The sequence below is a fragment of the Diachasmimorpha longicaudata genome, chromosome 15, assembly GCF_034640455.1.
Source record: "Diachasmimorpha longicaudata isolate KC_UGA_2023 chromosome 15, iyDiaLong2, whole genome shotgun sequence".
In the NCBI taxonomy this organism is placed as follows: Eukaryota; Metazoa; Arthropoda; class Insecta; order Hymenoptera; family Braconidae; genus Diachasmimorpha; species Diachasmimorpha longicaudata.
The window spans coordinates 3,366,678-3,383,485 of NC_087239.1; the positions used below are offsets into that span (position 1 = coordinate 3,366,678).

General features: G+C 36.5%; 1 protein-coding gene across 2 annotated transcripts; it reads left to right on the forward strand.

The window, feature by feature from the left end:
- The first annotated feature begins 344 nt into the window (after positions 1-344).
- On the forward strand, positions 345-15,696 carry LOC135169569 (A disintegrin and metalloproteinase with thrombospondin motifs like). 2 transcript variants are annotated; one of them, XM_064134662.1, is made up of 13 exons: positions 345-579; positions 5,447-5,507; positions 8,261-8,472; positions 9,490-9,751; positions 9,837-9,954; positions 10,038-10,167; positions 11,812-11,960; positions 12,034-12,086; positions 12,167-12,293; positions 13,853-13,996; positions 14,068-14,194; positions 14,271-14,375; positions 15,231-15,696. In XM_064134662.1, the coding sequence occupies exons 1-13, from the start codon at positions 526-528 to the stop codon at positions 15,387-15,389; spliced, it is 1,701 nt and encodes a 566-aa protein (XP_063990732.1). In that variant the 5' UTR covers positions 345-525; the 3' UTR covers positions 15,390-15,696. The 2 variants fall into 2 exon arrangements, with proteins under 2 accessions (XP_063990732.1, XP_063990733.1); XM_064134663.1 differs by lacking the exon at positions 345-579 and adding an exon at positions 5,188-5,307.
- The last annotated feature ends 1,112 nt before the right edge of the window (positions 15,697-16,808 follow it).

Consider the following 16,808-nt stretch of genomic DNA (forward strand, 5'->3'; position numbering starts at 1 on the left):
TTCCCCAGAGCATTCTTCGTCATAAAAAAATTATTGCAAAATTCATACGACTTGTTAAATAATGTTTGACCCTGACAACATAAATATCAAATGCAAAATATATTAGACAGTCATTGTCGGTATTTTGCAAATACAAATTTTCAACGCTTTCGGTAATGATGGTCCAATCTGAAAGTATTGCAAATATTATATTTACACTTCATCAAAGACGGCACGCAATTAATCCAATGTGCAATTTCATATCCACTAATCCTCCTAAAATACATAATGTGTCTACAAGAGCTTATCTACGGATTTACAAGAGGGAGTAAATCGCACGGAACATTACAAATTAGGTGAGCTAATCATGGGAGACACAACTTGACGGTTCGTCTTCAGTAATAGACGCACTTTCATAATCAGAATTAGTGAATTGGTGAACAGCATCGGGGCGAGGAACAACGAATTGGGTAAAACAGCATTTCCCGGAGCAATAAGTTAATTATTTATCTGATTATTTTTCAAGTGTTCTACATCATCAAAAAGATGATAACGAGTCTAATACTGCTGTGTACATTTGCATCCAGTCTAACTGTTGAGGTAATAAGACAGAATTAATAAACTTTATCAGACATTTCACTAGGTTCAGTCATAGCCATCTTTTTTTTTGAAGTGAAACTTCTTTGCGCACGTTGGGCTGTAATTCCAATATCGTATGTAACGAAAAAGCGACAGGAAAGGGGAGGGGATGGCGCGCGTGGTGAGGCAGTCGGACGGAAAGAGACATGGGAGAGAAACGAAAACGCAATAGATTCGGAGTAGGAACATGGCTCATTTTGTTAATATGATGAACAATACTAATAAAAACTTTTTATTAATATCGGGATAGTTCACTGGGAATTACCAATCCAGTGGCATCAAATGCTTTTTACACATTTGAAAATCATGAAATCTTCGGTATAAGTTATTCTTCAGTAAAATTTGCGAATTTGAAGCGGTACGAAAATGAGAATTTCGCAATTTATTTAAATATATACTCTAATATGAATATTGGAGATCAATTTCCTTGATTTTTCAATGAAATCGTAAATTTCCTGATTTTTTGTCTTAAATGGGCTTCGGTGTCACTGTTCCCCGAATTCAAAAATGCATTGACAGCAATTTCCTTGTTTTCTGTTCATTTTCGGGGAAATATGGAACAGAAATTGACTATTCTATTTGGTTTCTCCACGAGATCCCGAATTTTCAATGACAAATTTCCGCGACTAAATTTCATGAAAAAGATGTTCCGACAAAAATTGTTTGGGGGGAAGAAGATTTTTTTTTTTAATTCCAGAGGAAAAAAATATTTTAGAAATAAATTTTCAAAAATAATGTTATCTCATAGCAGAATCTAACGCAAATATATTTTCATGAGATGCAGAATAATGTTTTTACGAATGATAGGTTTGATATCGGAAATGAATAGGGATCTGAATCATAAAATAACGATAGATTGATAATTAAAATAACCGCAAACGATAATGAAACAAATAAATGAAAAATTTCGTACTCAATGCGTCATTAATATAAATATCAATTTCAGTTTCAATTATAAATAAATATCCCACTGATAGAATTGTCTTCCGAAATTTCATTCAAAGTTCAATGTTTGCAGGGAGTTTTGACCGAAATATGGTTTTTAAGGAATTTTTTTCGAAGGACTTTTGGGCGGACACTGATATGAAGGATTCCCTATACTCCTTTTACATGACTTAAAAAATGAAGTGCAGAAAAGCAAATGTAGAATTCCCGACTACTATTATTTATTAATTATTAATAATTACGACAGATAGCTCTAACGAGATTGAATAATTACTCTACATAATTATTACTCCATTTACTCGATTGAAGAATATTTAATCTTTTAAGGAAGTCCTGTTCGATAACGACTCTCATCACATTAATGACACAGACTTTAATTATTTATCACAAAAGTTGAACTCTGACCATAATTTTCCGATTACACGAATTGTTTTTAATTATTATCTCCGTCACAAACTCGCCGGAACTAACTCAAAGCCAGTTTCATTGACTTTGATGATCAATAGTTAAGACGGTTCATTTAAACTGTTTCTTTATATTTACATACCTATATATTGCACATTTTTTCGATGCATAATGTCATTTGCAATATTTGCAATACAATAAACGTCATTTTTGGTTTGAATATCTCATCAACTACACGACCGAATTCAATTTTTGTGACGTAAAAAGTCCTTTTAATGAAATCCATGCGATCAATTATAACTTGATGACCGATAATCGAGTAATGATTGAGATTTTTCTTTTTTTGTTGATAAAGTCATTGTCGACCTGATAACACCAGAAAAAGTAGACAGAGAAAGTTCAAATTTGTTATGATTATACCCATTAAAGTACCGTTGACAGATGTCGTAGATTAACTGAATAGATTAATTGACACGATAGGTCATTGTCACTGAAAAAACGTACCACCAATAACTTTCAAATGGATTCGATTTAATTATTCCAAAATTCTCTACTCGACGTCAACATATGCATATCCGTTAGTACAAAATTTCCGGGGACTTAGCATTTGTCAGTGTTTCCTATCAGTAATTCAGTCCTCTGCAGTGTTAATGACCGTTAATGATATATGAGGTATTCGATATCAAATTGACAAGACGTTGACCCTGATCTCTTCTTCCAACATAACTAATGTAGTACTGATGTCGTTGGCCGAAGCCGCTAGGCGCTACCCAAAGAGGATTGACTGAAGTAGAGGCTCAGTTCTGGGGGTTTGAGTGACCCCAGTGGTATCGTAGTACCTCACCCGAGAAGGTGCAGGGCGCCACACGCAATGATGGGATGTCTGCTCGTTTTTAATTGCAAATAATTCTTAATCCCTATCTTACTACACAAAATCCTCATTTTCAGAGTTTCTTTGAAACTGCGAATCAAGAAATCATTCGATTATTCTATCAAAAATTTGAAAAAATTATGGTAGAACTGAACCTGGTAGTCGGGTTCGGAGTGTCGCCTTTCCAATCTCCATAATTTTGAATGAAGCATCCTCTTTCTTGCTCATTCTATTGTTATCTAATTTCAAGGGAAAATAGTAGATTATGGCGTGGTAAGTTGAACTACGGTTCGTCTCCGGCGAGCCGAGGAATAGACTCGAGCTGCAAACTTCACACTCCTCACAATCCTCCGCCTATCGTCCTCATGTGATAATCTATTTTTCGTTACGAAGATCTGTGGAAGGGGGGGGGGGGATCTTAACCGAAATACTAAAAAATGAATAACGTACAACTGTCATGTGACTCCGAAGTTACGACAGTTTCTGTTAGAGGCATAGTAGATCACGTCTAGCGAGGGTAGGTAAGCACCTATACTTCTAGGAAGTGTAATGTATCTCGGTGGAGTCCGGTCTTATAATATTTAACCTATCGTCCTCAAACCAGTCGGGTAGGAAGCGCTTTCTGCGCCTCAGGAACGAAAAAAATATTTCGGTGACACAGAGGACTAGATCTCCATTTTTACTAGTTCCTCTGACAGCGGGACTGCTACTGAGTAACTGAGGAATTGTTGAGTCGGCTAAAGGGCAGACACTTCGGCATTGCGTGTGGCGCTCTGCCTCTTCCGGGGTGAGGTACTACGATTCCGCTGGCGTCACTCAAACCCTCAGAACTGACCCTCTACTTCAGTCAATCGTCTTTGACGCTACCCTATGATGCGGAAGATTTTTAATTCGAATCCCAGCGACTACGAATTTTCCACAATTTGAGGGTCCGACGCGCGAGAGGCTGTCGGTAGGGTAGTCACCTGTTACCGGTATGTTTTTATCCTGTTTTCCTTCTAACATTTTCAAATAACGAGCTCTTCATTTATTCCAATGAACGTAATTTTTTATTAATATAGAAAGGAACAAAATATCGTTAATCTTCAAACGACCAAAGACACTTCTCTTCATTCACCTCATTCTCACATCTTCACCAGACCGCCGACGCCATCTTTTTTTTTACCCATAATCCAATATCAACTCCCTAACACACCAGCAATACCGGCTGACAGTCGTGGCCGAATTGGTTTAATTCAACTTTTAGTAATCCGAATCGCTCTCAACGGCGAGGGTTCGAAACCCAGTCATTCCATTATGTTCCGCAAAAGGTTGCACGACACCAGTCGTATCGGGCCCAGGGCCCGTTGTACATCATTCCTTGTGTCTTAATCTACTTGACATTTTTTAAGTTTTCTTGAAATCACTTAAATGGACCTCAAGTGCTAGGTCTCTCACAATCTACTCATGTGTGCGTGAGAAGTCCTGGATTGTAGTGTCGAAAAATTTTGTCACTTCCGTTCTCGATACATCAACCTTAAGGGATCATTCCCAAATGTTTTGATGATATTTCTCAGTGTTGGTCTTCGTAGATCAATAACAGCTTCAGATGACTGCAATTCACGGTAGGGGATATAGATGAAGCCAAATATGATGACTGAGTGTATATGTAGAGGAATATAGCGTAAAGCCGGTGAGATTTTTGGAGAAATAAGATGTTGGTTTTCGGGGATTTCCCTGGGTACAAAATTCACTCTTTCCAAATTTTATTATTTTCATTTAAGTGATGATGGTTTATATTATTTATTATTTAACGGAATTCATTGCAAGTTCTTGCAAGAACTTGCAGCTGGCCATCGCCGGAGGGCCTTCAGCCAAGTATTTACAAATATTTACATTTTATTGTATAGCAATTGTTGTAACAAGAAGCAAAAGAAAAGGTGATTGGGTTTTCCGCAGCGATGAGAGAAATAGTGTTGACAATTGACAATTTTGAGAATAATGCTTTTTTTTTTTTTTTTTTTTAAGTCCATTATTGGAGGTGTTCAAGACTTCGCTAGGAGTCAGATTCCAGATTCTCAATTCTCATAAATTCAAGCTTTTGATGGTTTATATTATTCCATATTATTCAGAATTTCCCTTGGTTGTAAAATCAAGGTAAATGTTCACAGTTCTTCTTTAATTTTTATCACATTTGGATATTTTCAAATACATCTCTTGACCAGACGGACTCATAAAAAGGAAAAGCAAATATTCCAGGGGGTGAAAATTATATTACCCTCTTCAGGGCAACTGAGTCTAATTTGTAATTTGTCAGTCTCTTGTAGATATTCGTAGTGTGAAGTGCCTTCTGTCTGTTCAAGTCTTAGAGTTATTGAAATTAAAATCATTTCTAAAAATTAATAAATGTGTTGGCTTATTTAATACCATAATCCACCATAAGACGATCCGGGTTTTCCCGAGAAGGTGACGAAAATTGTCAGGTTGGGGTGAGTGTACAATCTAGGTTGGGCCAATCAATTGCGGTAGAATAGAGAACTTCACAGAAGACATGTAGTCACATAAACATTATCACACAACTACACACTTCAGTACGGGGTCTAAAATCATCGGAATTGAAATTTTCAGATCCATGACCTCATGACGGAAGACGAAATTCAAAGGATCTTCCGTGTCCCGCGGCATGCAGGTACGTTAGAAGATAAGATGAGGGTTAAACATTTGTATGATTGCAAGTAAACTTTTAGGAACTATATCCAGAGGAATTTCGACTGAAGAATGAATAAAGTATCAATAAAGAAACGTAAGGGCGAAGCTTTCGTTCAATAAAAATCATGAGTTGTATTGGGATGTGGGTAAAAGTAGATAAATAAATGTAACAACACAATCAATTACTTTAACTTGAAGTCTTCATTATTGGCACGAGGAAGGCACGACTAACCTAGACGACCGGTGTCCAGAGACTAACTTCTTACTAAATGAAAAACCTTTACTAAGGGAAAAAACAAGAGAACGTTTATTACCACATGTGGTAAGGATTAAAATCCTCTCAAGCTCAAAGCACAACGGATCATAAACTTTGTCGAGTGATTTTTGAAGATAAACAGAAGACCTGTGTTATAATTTTCCAACAAGTTGAAACAGTAAATTTCGATACAAGTACGACGGAGTGGTAACAAGTGTGAAGTTGGCCGCCCGAGGTGAACCCAAGGGTTCCATGTCTAAATATCCAGTCGAAAATACCCAAACAAAAATCTCCAATGAAAAATGTCCAAAACAATAATATCCAAAACACAATTATCCAAATGCTATCAAATCCAATACAAAAATTAGACAAATTTATTTTGAACTCCAATCCACCTTCTTGGATCTACAAACAGATCCAATGTTCGCGGATATATTTGCTATTGGGTTTTTTACAATCGGATATTTTCGAATTGGATATTTTTAACTGGATATTTTGGACTGGATATTTTCGACCGGATATTTAGACGTGCTCCCGAACCCAAGGGCTACCAATCACAGGAGTTAAAATACCCCGTCGTACGTGTATCCGAACTACAGTTTTTGTTAGTGATATTACGTTAAGGGAGTGGTGAACTGTGACATTTTTCATTTACAAGTTTAGACGTTTTGTTTACAAGTAACGAAAAGGCACTTTTCGACACGGGGTGAACGTAGCAGCAGTGACAGAAATAAAATTTTACATTTCCTAATCCTTATCCGTGGACTCACGAGGGGGGGCGTTTTTCCTTACCTGATCCAGTAAATTTTACTGAACGACAATTTTTCTCTCAAAAAAACGACGGAATAAAAAATCAATAAAAGTAGAAATAAAAATTGCCCACGTGAAGCATATTTTGAAGAGACTTTCTAGTTACTCAATCTGAGAGTCTAACTTTCCCTCACATCGTAAAGTGACATAAGGGTAGAAAAAAATCCGAAAAGGGCGTGTCTTATTTCATCAATGAATAGTAGTGGAATCAGCGTACGTGAAGATCCAACTTATTAAGGAATGCCTTTTCAATGGTTAATTAGTTTCTTATCTATTGGTCACTGATAGAATGGAGATAAAGTTGAGACGTTTGTCGAATCGGGTTTCGTGGTGGCCTTGTCATTAGTCGCAGACAACAATCAAACGATATCAATCTGTAATATCATACTGATACTATGGTTCCTGCATTGTGATCTTCGGATTCACAGTCGGATTTCCGAAGTTGCTTTAAAAATAATTATCTCATAATTAATCACTTTAATCAATCACACACATCCCCGTAATACATTTGTACTAATCATAAATTCTGTCGCATGAATGTTATCATCATATTTCCAATATCCTCAATATAATGATTTATTATCATGTTTGAAATCTGTTTAATTGAGACAATTGACGGTTTATCAGATGTCGTAGTGTTCAATTTTAACTTTTTTATTGAGGTAGAAAATAATAAGATGAAGTATATATAACCGCGCACAACACAGGAACGATAACAGCTGTCGTGTGGGAGGGTGGGGAAGGAAGAATTATTAATTTGTTATTTAATCAATTAATAAGGAATGTACAAGACATAAAAATGTGTAATTCATGATGTACAAACAATTTCCTATCGAATTGACCATTTATTGAACCCATTGAGCAATTTTTCATTTTATTCCGCCAGCATCAGTCCAAAAATAGGATAATTATTTATAATTATTAGGAGTGTGAATAAGTCTTTCCCGTTTTTTTCAAATTTTGAGCCTTTATCGTGAAAAAATGGTTACAAATGAATTATTGAAAGTATTGGCCATCGTCTTCTTGCGTTTGACACGAATCTTCATCAAGCAAAGTCGCCAATTTTTGATCTTCAAAGATTTGCGGCCGCCCGGAACGCTTCTTGTCTTCCATGTCGAAATCACCACTTTTGAAGCGTCGAAACCATCCGCGAACACTTGAATCATCGACACAACCTTCTCCATAAGCTTCCTGAAGCAATCGATGCGCCTCCGCAGCAGATTTCTTCAAATTGAACCAATAAAGTGAAACTTCCCGCAAATGACGTCGACTCGGCTCAAATTTCGACATTTTCACGATATCAAAAATTTATGATGCCAAAAAATTTCAACTAATGTGTTAGTGTGGAATTGTTGACAGATGAATAAGCTTTGATTATGACATATGTAACCATTGAATACTCGCACAGTATTGGTGGCGGCATCTCTTACAAAAAACGGGAAAGACTTATTCACACACCTAATAATGAGTGAATGTACAAACAAAAAAAAATCTAGTACAATCATGTACTAACGATGTACAATCGAATACATAAGATAGTTTTCCGAATTATTGTAACGTTTCTGCTGAGCACACGCGGGTGATTTAAACCCAGATTTGTTGTAAATAACTGACTTAACTGATTTCTGTTAGAGTATATGAACAGAAAACATATGTTATGATTGCAGTCCCTGCTTATGAGGTTGTTCCTGTGTTGCATACGCTACACAAGCGACGTGCAGACGAAGAACAAGTGGTGAAGATGAAGGCATTCAATAGAAACATAAAACTCTACTTGAAACCAACCGAAGGTATTTTGTATGGACCTCACACGCCCGTTTTTACAGTAGTACCAGACAAACAACAACCTCGAGGTTTGAGGTATACGAAAGTTCGTAATGTGAGTGTCAAAAAAAAAATTAATCTTTTTCCCGATGTTCCATCGTAACTACACTATAAAATTACTTATTTGTGACCCTTGAAATTACCTAGGAACAGGTACGAAAATTTTAAATGTATCGAATCTATTTCGGTTTATGCTTTAACTAAATTATTTAAAGTCTGAATTTATAGAACATTTGGGAGTTCTGTGAATAAAATTCCAGGGCTTCCAATACGAATTTCGCCTGTTCTGAAGGATTTCAAAATATGTTTATCGAGATTTCATGGAAGTAGAGAATATTTCCAGGTTTTGAGAGAATTTTGTAAAAATTACAAAAAATGTTCCTTTTTTAACGTTCGCCAAAATTGAAGAAATACGACGCTCTCACCAACATTTCAAAACGTTTATAGAATCCGGAAATTGTCAACGAATTCCACAGAACTTGGCATTTTTCTAAAATTCTTGGAATTTTTCCGATAATTCTACGAATGTTCTAAAATTTCTAGAATTTTTTCCATAATTCTAGGAATTTTTTAAAATTTCTAGAATTTATTCTATAATTTTACGATTTTTATAATATTCTTAGTAGTTCTCCGGTAATTCTGGAACGTCTGAAGAAATTTCGACGGAATTTAAAAAGCCCTTAGGCCTTTTCGACTTTCCCAAATCAGACGGAGAATTAATCAATTTTAATCTTATTTCACACCATATCAGAAACATTCGAATAAATTTCGTCTAATCTTCTAAAATTCTGGTATTCTTTACTCCTCGCGGGGGAAAGCGAGTCGCATAACTAGTCTGTCATATGTTCCCTCAAATTTGATAAATCTTGGGCCTCATTATCTTCATTCATCAAAATACTATCTAAATCATGAGAATTCTCACTTAGTCAAAATAGTAATTTTAACAGTTCCGTAGGGGGGGGGGAGGAAAGGAAGGGGGAATATTCCTCATTAGATGAATTAATTAACCCCTTAAGCAAAATTCTCTGCAAAATGGTACAAGATATGCTCATGTTTTTGTCTGATTTTGAAGCCTTACGAAGGAATCGGCGTATCCTATCAAGATGTGCTCACCAGTTCAGCACTAATTCTGACTGATTTGATTGATGGTTCAGTAGAAATGGTCGGCAACATTCTGAATGATTTGTTTATCGAACCACTACCCCACCATCTTAAAAATCTCCTTCGAGACAAGCGGAGCATCAACGAAACGAGTAATGCCTTCGACCAAACTCATCATCATATTGTCTTCAAAAAACCTCATCCATCTCACGATGAGGTTCGCCAGGGAATGAGTAAGAGCTAATTAAATTTACCGAGAATAACTCATTAGGAAAATTCCTAAACAATTTGCAAAAAATATGATTTTTTCATCCTCAGAGTTAGTGAGACGTGATCGAGTTCATCAAGAACGTACACGAAGAGGAAGATCATTGGAGGCAGCTCCTGATGTGATTACCCCCGAGATCTTGGTCATTATGGATTACTCTCTTTACCAGTAATTAAACGAGATTAATTGATGCGCATTGTCTGATGAAAATGAAAGTGAAGGGCGGAGTAATGTACGTTTTTCTTCGACAGAACGCAGAACCAGAATTTCAAAAGGGCTGTGCTGTATCTGTTGAGCTTCTGGAATGCTGTCGATCTTCGATACAGAACGATGAGTGAACCCAGAATTCGATTGAACATCGCTGGAATCATTATTTCAACTGTGAGTAACTCGTATCCCAACCTGACGAATGAGAGATGAATACTATTGACAGAATTACAGAGAGTCAAAATATTGAATACCAAGTTCATTAAACTTTCATTAAAATAAATAAACTCAAAAGTAAGTGAATACTCTTGATAAAATTACAGAGACTCAAAATAATGAATAGCAACTTCATTAAATTTTCATTAAAATAAATAAACCTAAAAGTAGGTGAATACTATTGATAGAATTACAGTGACTCAAAATGATGAATACCAAGTTCATTAAACTTTTATTAAAATGAATAAACTCAAAAGTAGGTGAATACTCTTGACAGAATTACAGTAACTCAAAATAATGAATACCAAGTTCATTAAACTTTTATTAAAATAAATAAACTCAAAAGTAAGTGAATACTCTTGATAAAATTACAGAGACTCAAAATAATGAATAGCAACTTCATTAAATTTTCATTAAAATAAATAAACTCAAAAGTAGGTGAATACTATTGATAGAATTACAGGGACTCAAAATAATGAATACCAAGTTCATTAATCTTTCATTAAAATAAATAAACACAAAAGTAGGCGAATACTCTTGATAAAATTACAGCGGCTCGAAATAATGAATAGCAACTTCATCAAACTTCTATTAAAATGAGCAAACTCAAAAATAGGGGATGTTGTCTAAATATTTTTAGCACTAACGACTTCGTCAGAATAACTTGGTCATTTAAACTTCATCATAAATATCTTGTGACAAAAATAATCTTTTAATGACTTCATACAGAAATAACTTCATTGAAAATAAATTCTGATGATGTAACTAGTGTTTTGGATGTTTTAATTTGGTTAATACTATTATTAATACTTTTTTATTTAACAAGGTTAATATACAAAAATTACTTTTATTTTCAAGCTCTTTCCATTGCCCTTTTTCACTTAGTAATATAGAACGATCACTTTTGTGTTCAACTTCTTTGTTAAACTTCTCCCACAATTATGTTAATATACCGAAAATCAGTGTTTTTTGTGTTCTGTTATCGCTTTTTTGCACAATAATTTTGGTCGGTAAAGAATGCTCTTATGTCCAACTCTTTTTTTTCAAAATCTTTGATAATTCACAAGACATTTTCCTTTGGCTTCACTTCTGAGCATTTGTTTGATTTTAAATTTATTTGTCGGAAGTTATTTTTATTGAGGTTTTTTTGACTGACGTCAATTGTGTATGAATTATTTTTGTATTTTGACGTGATAGGGTGTACTGGGGACACAGTCATCAGAAAAATAATTCATTTAGGACTTGTCAAGTAATAGAAACCTAAAAATTTGCATCAAATCTGGATCGAGAAATTTCAGTCGTATTAGAGCCCACGTTTTTTGTACCAATTGGGGTATCAGGAAGTCAATGCCATATTTTTTATTATGTAAGGGACGTATGTAATAACCGTGTATTCCACTAACACAAAATTATAATTTTGTCAATTGAATATTCTCATTACAAGAATTTAAAGCGGATTGTGCCAATGGTAATCTTTGGCATTGGTTTCTCTAAAAAAAATCTGATTGGCAAAATTATATTTTTCTCTCGATGTTTATGCATATTTTGTAAAAAGAAAACTTCACAGGAAAGAAGGAAATAATATTTTTTAAATAATTCTAGAAAAACGGTGGGACCCCATTCTACGATAATAACAAAAGAGAAGAAACTGAAGTAGACGGTGATCGGGCCCTTCAGCAAATGAGCAAATATTTCTACGAAGAGAAGCGGTTTCCATTTTCGAAATACGATTTAGCAATGGCGATGACTCAGTTAATTATCAATTCAATTCTTTACTACTAAACATTTCATCGTTATTCTTGACTCATTTAATTGTATTTTTAGTCTGGATATATGCAATATGATCGACTCGTCTTACTGTGATACAACAACATTAGGTAAATTGAAAGCTTATTCCAATAAAAAAATCGATACTCTAGTAATAAGCAATAAACTAATGGAAGTGAATCATTTGAAGGTTACGCATACGAAGCTGGTGCCTGTAATCGAAGTGCCATCGATAGAAATACAGAAGCAGTTGGCCTTGTTGAGGATAACGGAGGCTACAGTGGGATAATTCCTACTGCTCATGAAGTGGGGCATTTGTAAGATATTTTTTTACTTGTTAATCATTTACAGGTTCGGATTGACTGTTACGGTTGAACGGGGGTGGGGGGGCAAGAGGTCGGCGGATATGGGGGATAAGCAGCGTTTTGCTGGGTTAGTACTTGGATGGGTGACCGCTTGGGCACACCGCGCGTTCACTCAGAAAATTACTGTGGAGAATCATGAAGAATACAGACCAGGAGGTCGAACTAGCCATTGTCCGAAATGTGCCCACCCAAAGTATGTGCCAGGCAATAGTTACATGGAAGTTATAGGGGGTGCTTCGATCGGTTTACTCCGTGTCAGGAGTGGGAGAATAGTAGCTGTGTTAGTTAATAGATAAAGGTAAATCCAAAATGTCTACTAAACATCTGAGTGCCAGTGGTTCGGTGCCCACTTAAAAAAATGTAGGTCCACTCGTGTTCTCACATGAGGATACGAGGATAAATTACCAGCACAGCCAAATTATTGAGAGTATCTATGTGGAGAAACCTAAAATAGCAAAAAAGAGGAGGCCGATGAATGAGACAAAACAAATGCTGGTATGCAATTGCGAGGTACATCATAGTCGAAAGCTTCACTTAGTGATGCTTAGGAGGCAACTTTTTTTTTTTTTTTTTTTGCAAACATCTGAGTCACTCGTGTTCTGACTTGAGGATGCGAGGATAAATAAACAACACAGCCAAACTAATAGTATCTATGTGGAGAAACTTAATGCAGCAAAAAAGAGCAGGCCGATGAATGAGACAAAACAAATGCGGGTATGCAATTGCGAGGTACAGCATAGTCGAAAGCTTCACTTAGTGATGCTTAGGAGGCAACTCTTTTTTTTTTTAAACATCTGAGTGAGTGTAAATCTCAAATAATTTTATTTCAAATCGATGTATTTTATGCGGATGTATTTTATAATTCATTGTTTATAACACTGAAGAATTAATTGTACATATCACTCGTTTAATGTCACTAGTAATGGAGAACAAAAATTCTTCGAAATTCTGCTTTGAGGATTTACAAAAAAATCAGCAAATTGTCCAAAGGCCATCTCACTGGGCCGCACTAAAGTATGATAAATGTGTATTATTCCTTCAGTCAGCATTGACAATCGTAACTTTTTATGATTTTAATAATATTTCATCCATATGCTATCAATTTGATTCGAAACACAATAGATAATAATATAGCTTCGGTGCGACACTAACACAATGATATGGAGTACGTATACGATGTGGACTAAAGCGAATGAAGCGCCACGATATGGTCTCGGATTCTCGAGGATCGGCCCATACCAGTTCCGGTTCCTGGGCAGGACTGTGCGGACCCAGTGTCAGGGTTGCCAACTGGCGGTTTTTTCCAAGAATAAAAAAAAATTTTTTTAGAGCAGGAGATATCAAAATGAAGTTTCGGTGAAATATAAATTACTTCCGTTGAAAAACCCCCATCATTCGCGTTATGAACTTCATTCAATTGATCGTGATTGTATAAAATCAACAAAATGGATTACTTTCTTCATATTTATTCTACCACCTCAAATCTTGTAACGCGTTTACTTCCTCCAAAGATTAGGTGTTCCACACGATGGAGTAGCCGATGCTAAAGACTGTCCAAGTTATAGAGGATTCATCATGACTTATTCCCTCCGACTTGGCGAGAACAATTTCTACTGGTCCAACTGCACTGTCAGACTATTCCGGGAATTCATGAAGTGAGTGTAACTGTCATTTGTCCTCAAGCACCTCAAGTCATTCTATTAAATATTTATTCCTTTTTCTCCAGCTCTCCCGATGGCACATGTTTGTACAATTCTCCTCGCCGTGATACTCGGTTGCGAACAATATTGCCGGGGAAGGTACTTACGTTAGACGAACAGTGTGGAAAAGTTTATGGCGCCAAAGCTTGCAAAGTATGTCTTCTCACTCTTAACACTTCATTCTGAAACCCCAAGTCGACTTTTGATATTATAACATTTGGTATTTCAGTATGACGAGAGCGTCTGTACGAGACTAGAATGTTATAATCCGAAGAATGGGTTCTGCAAAGCTAATACGGCAGCGGCTGAGGGGTCAAAATGTGGCGAGAATATGGTAAAGTTGACTATTAGCAAAAGTTACTGTTGGTCCTTTTTCCTAAAAAAAATCGTACTACTTTTTCTATGTCTTCTCTACTCGGGTTTTTACATTATATTTTTGCGGTATCATGAGTTGACTCCCTCTACAATCGTGTCGTATTTACCCCAGGAGATGTACGCCACGTGGAGACTCTCCTGGGGGCCAGGGGAAACCTTGGAAAAACCTTGCCCGATAGGGCACTCATCAACGAGCCTTCATCGGGAAATAATATTTCTTGATGACTATTGATGTCTAGACTTTCATTCGACGGTTTTCCAGAGATTAAAAATCCAATGCCCTAAGCCGGACTCGAACCCCTCCTTCTCCCTCTGGAGGCCAACCAAAACCTTGGAAAACCCTTGGAAAAACCTTGGGAAAAACTTGGCCGATACGGCACCTATCAACGAACCTTCATCGGGAAATGATATTTTTTGATGATAATTGATGTCTAGAGTTTTGTTCGACCGTTTTCGAAAGATAAAAAATCGAACGCCCTAAGCCGGACTCGAACCCGCGCCTCACGAGCCGCGTCGTCTGGGCGAGGGATTTAACCGATTCCGCCACCGTCATTGGTAGCAAGTTCTCATTGTATGGGATGTGCAGACCATAAACACTTAGAATTGTCAGCTGCACCAAACGTAATTTCAATTATTATCTCGATTCTCAGTTTTTGATAATTAAAATACGTTCGCGATAACATTTTGTTCGATATTTTGTTTTAGTCGATAGTGAACTTATGGAACAATGTAAATATCTTAGGAATCACACATCGAGTTCTTTCAATATCTGAAATGAAATGGAAATTATGACATTAATAATATTATGTTTCAGCATTGTTTAAATGGCCGCTGTATACGTGTCAATGCGACTGAATTAGCGGAGCCACCAAATTTTGAAAATCAACTGTTTCGACCGCATCGATTCCCAAAATTCCAGCCCAGGGACTGGATATCTGGCGCCAAGAACAGATCAGATTATAAAACCAAATGAACATTGAATATTGTGCTCACAATTGCTACAAACCCAGTTTAAATTATTATACGTAGGTAATTTTGGTAGACTAAATCACGGAGAATCGGTACAGACGTGATATATAAAGGACCGGCTGATGAATTTCAAGGTTCATCAGTCAAACTCGCCGTAGGCTATCAAGTCTTTACCGTTCACTTAAAGAGAGTTTTATGTGCAGCGATTTTCCATTCATTCATTTCCTCATTAACATTTATCAAGGGTAATGACAATAGTTGATATAATTTGTAACAATTATCAAGAATAAAGCTTTGCTGGTCAAGGTGGATCGCTCTGTTATTCTTCCAATTGAGCTACCGGGAACGTTCGTTATTACCGATCAACTTCTCATCCTTCAGACGTCATGAAGACATTCTCTCCTCCGTATGTAGACAAATTTACTGGTGATATGGTGGTGATCCTAAGTAATTACGAGAAATTAAATTATATATCAGACGTGTATCATAGGAGATACTTCCAAACGCCGCGATCTGCCTTGTTTGAATAATGATGTTTAGAATAGTTGTGTTTAAAATGTCTTTTATCAATTGAATGAATTGAGTAGATTATATAAATTTCCAAAAAATAAAATGTTGATGTATTCAATTGATCTCGTGAATTTTCGATCCAGTTTGACCAGTGAGGAGAAGGAGAACTCTGTGAGACGAAGGTCAATAATCAGTGAACACGTTATTAATGCTTCTAATGACACTTTATTATTAATAGAGTGCGACTCGTATATTTGGTGGGTTAACGGGTATTGCAAAAATCGAAAAAACTTAACTTGACTCTATACCAGGGCGTTCGACGCCAGACTAGCTCGAGGAACAACGCTCTCGAGAATCGAGAGCCACCCGGAGAGGGAGAGGAGAAAATCAAATTCGTTCTAGAGCGTTCCACGAGTGTCTCGCCTCCGATTGGCGACTAGATTGACGGCAGACCCGCGACGAACCACTTCAATAATCTGGCTACCATATGCGACAGACTACTGTTAAAGTTATCGATTTATCTTCTATGATCAATGAGTAGAGGAGAACAACGGTTAGACGAAGGTCAATAAATATTGGACACGTTATCACTATTAATTAATGTCCCCTTTATTAATATGTGAGTGGTACTCGTAGACTGGGTGAGTCAACGCGTATGATACAAAAAAATAGACAAACTTAGCACGACTTTTCAATGCAGCGTTCTACGCCAGACTGACCTGAGGAACAAAGCTCTCGAGAGCCGAGAGCCACCTGGAGAGGGAGAAAGAAAATAAATTAGTTCCTTCGAGAATGTTCTATGGTCATCCCTCTTCCGATTAGTAAACAAACCAAAGACAGACCCGTGATGAACCACTTCAATAACTACCATTTTTAACAATCGGTACTTTTCGACAAAACAATAGCATCGCAG

Excerpts from the sequence above, each read along its gene's own strand:
- LOC135169569 (XM_064134662.1), top strand. The coding sequence starts at position 526 with ATGATAACGAGTCTAATACTGCTGTGTACATTTGCATCCAGTCTAACT. Across the intron at positions 9,752-9,836 it reads TGAGGTTCGCCAGGGAATGA|AGTTAGTGAGACGTGATCGA; the intron begins GTAAGAGCTAAT and ends TTTCATCCTCAG. Across the intron at positions 13,997-14,067 it reads CTATTCCGGGAATTCATGAA|CTCTCCCGATGGCACATGTT; the intron begins GTGAGTGTAACT and ends CTTTTTCTCCAG.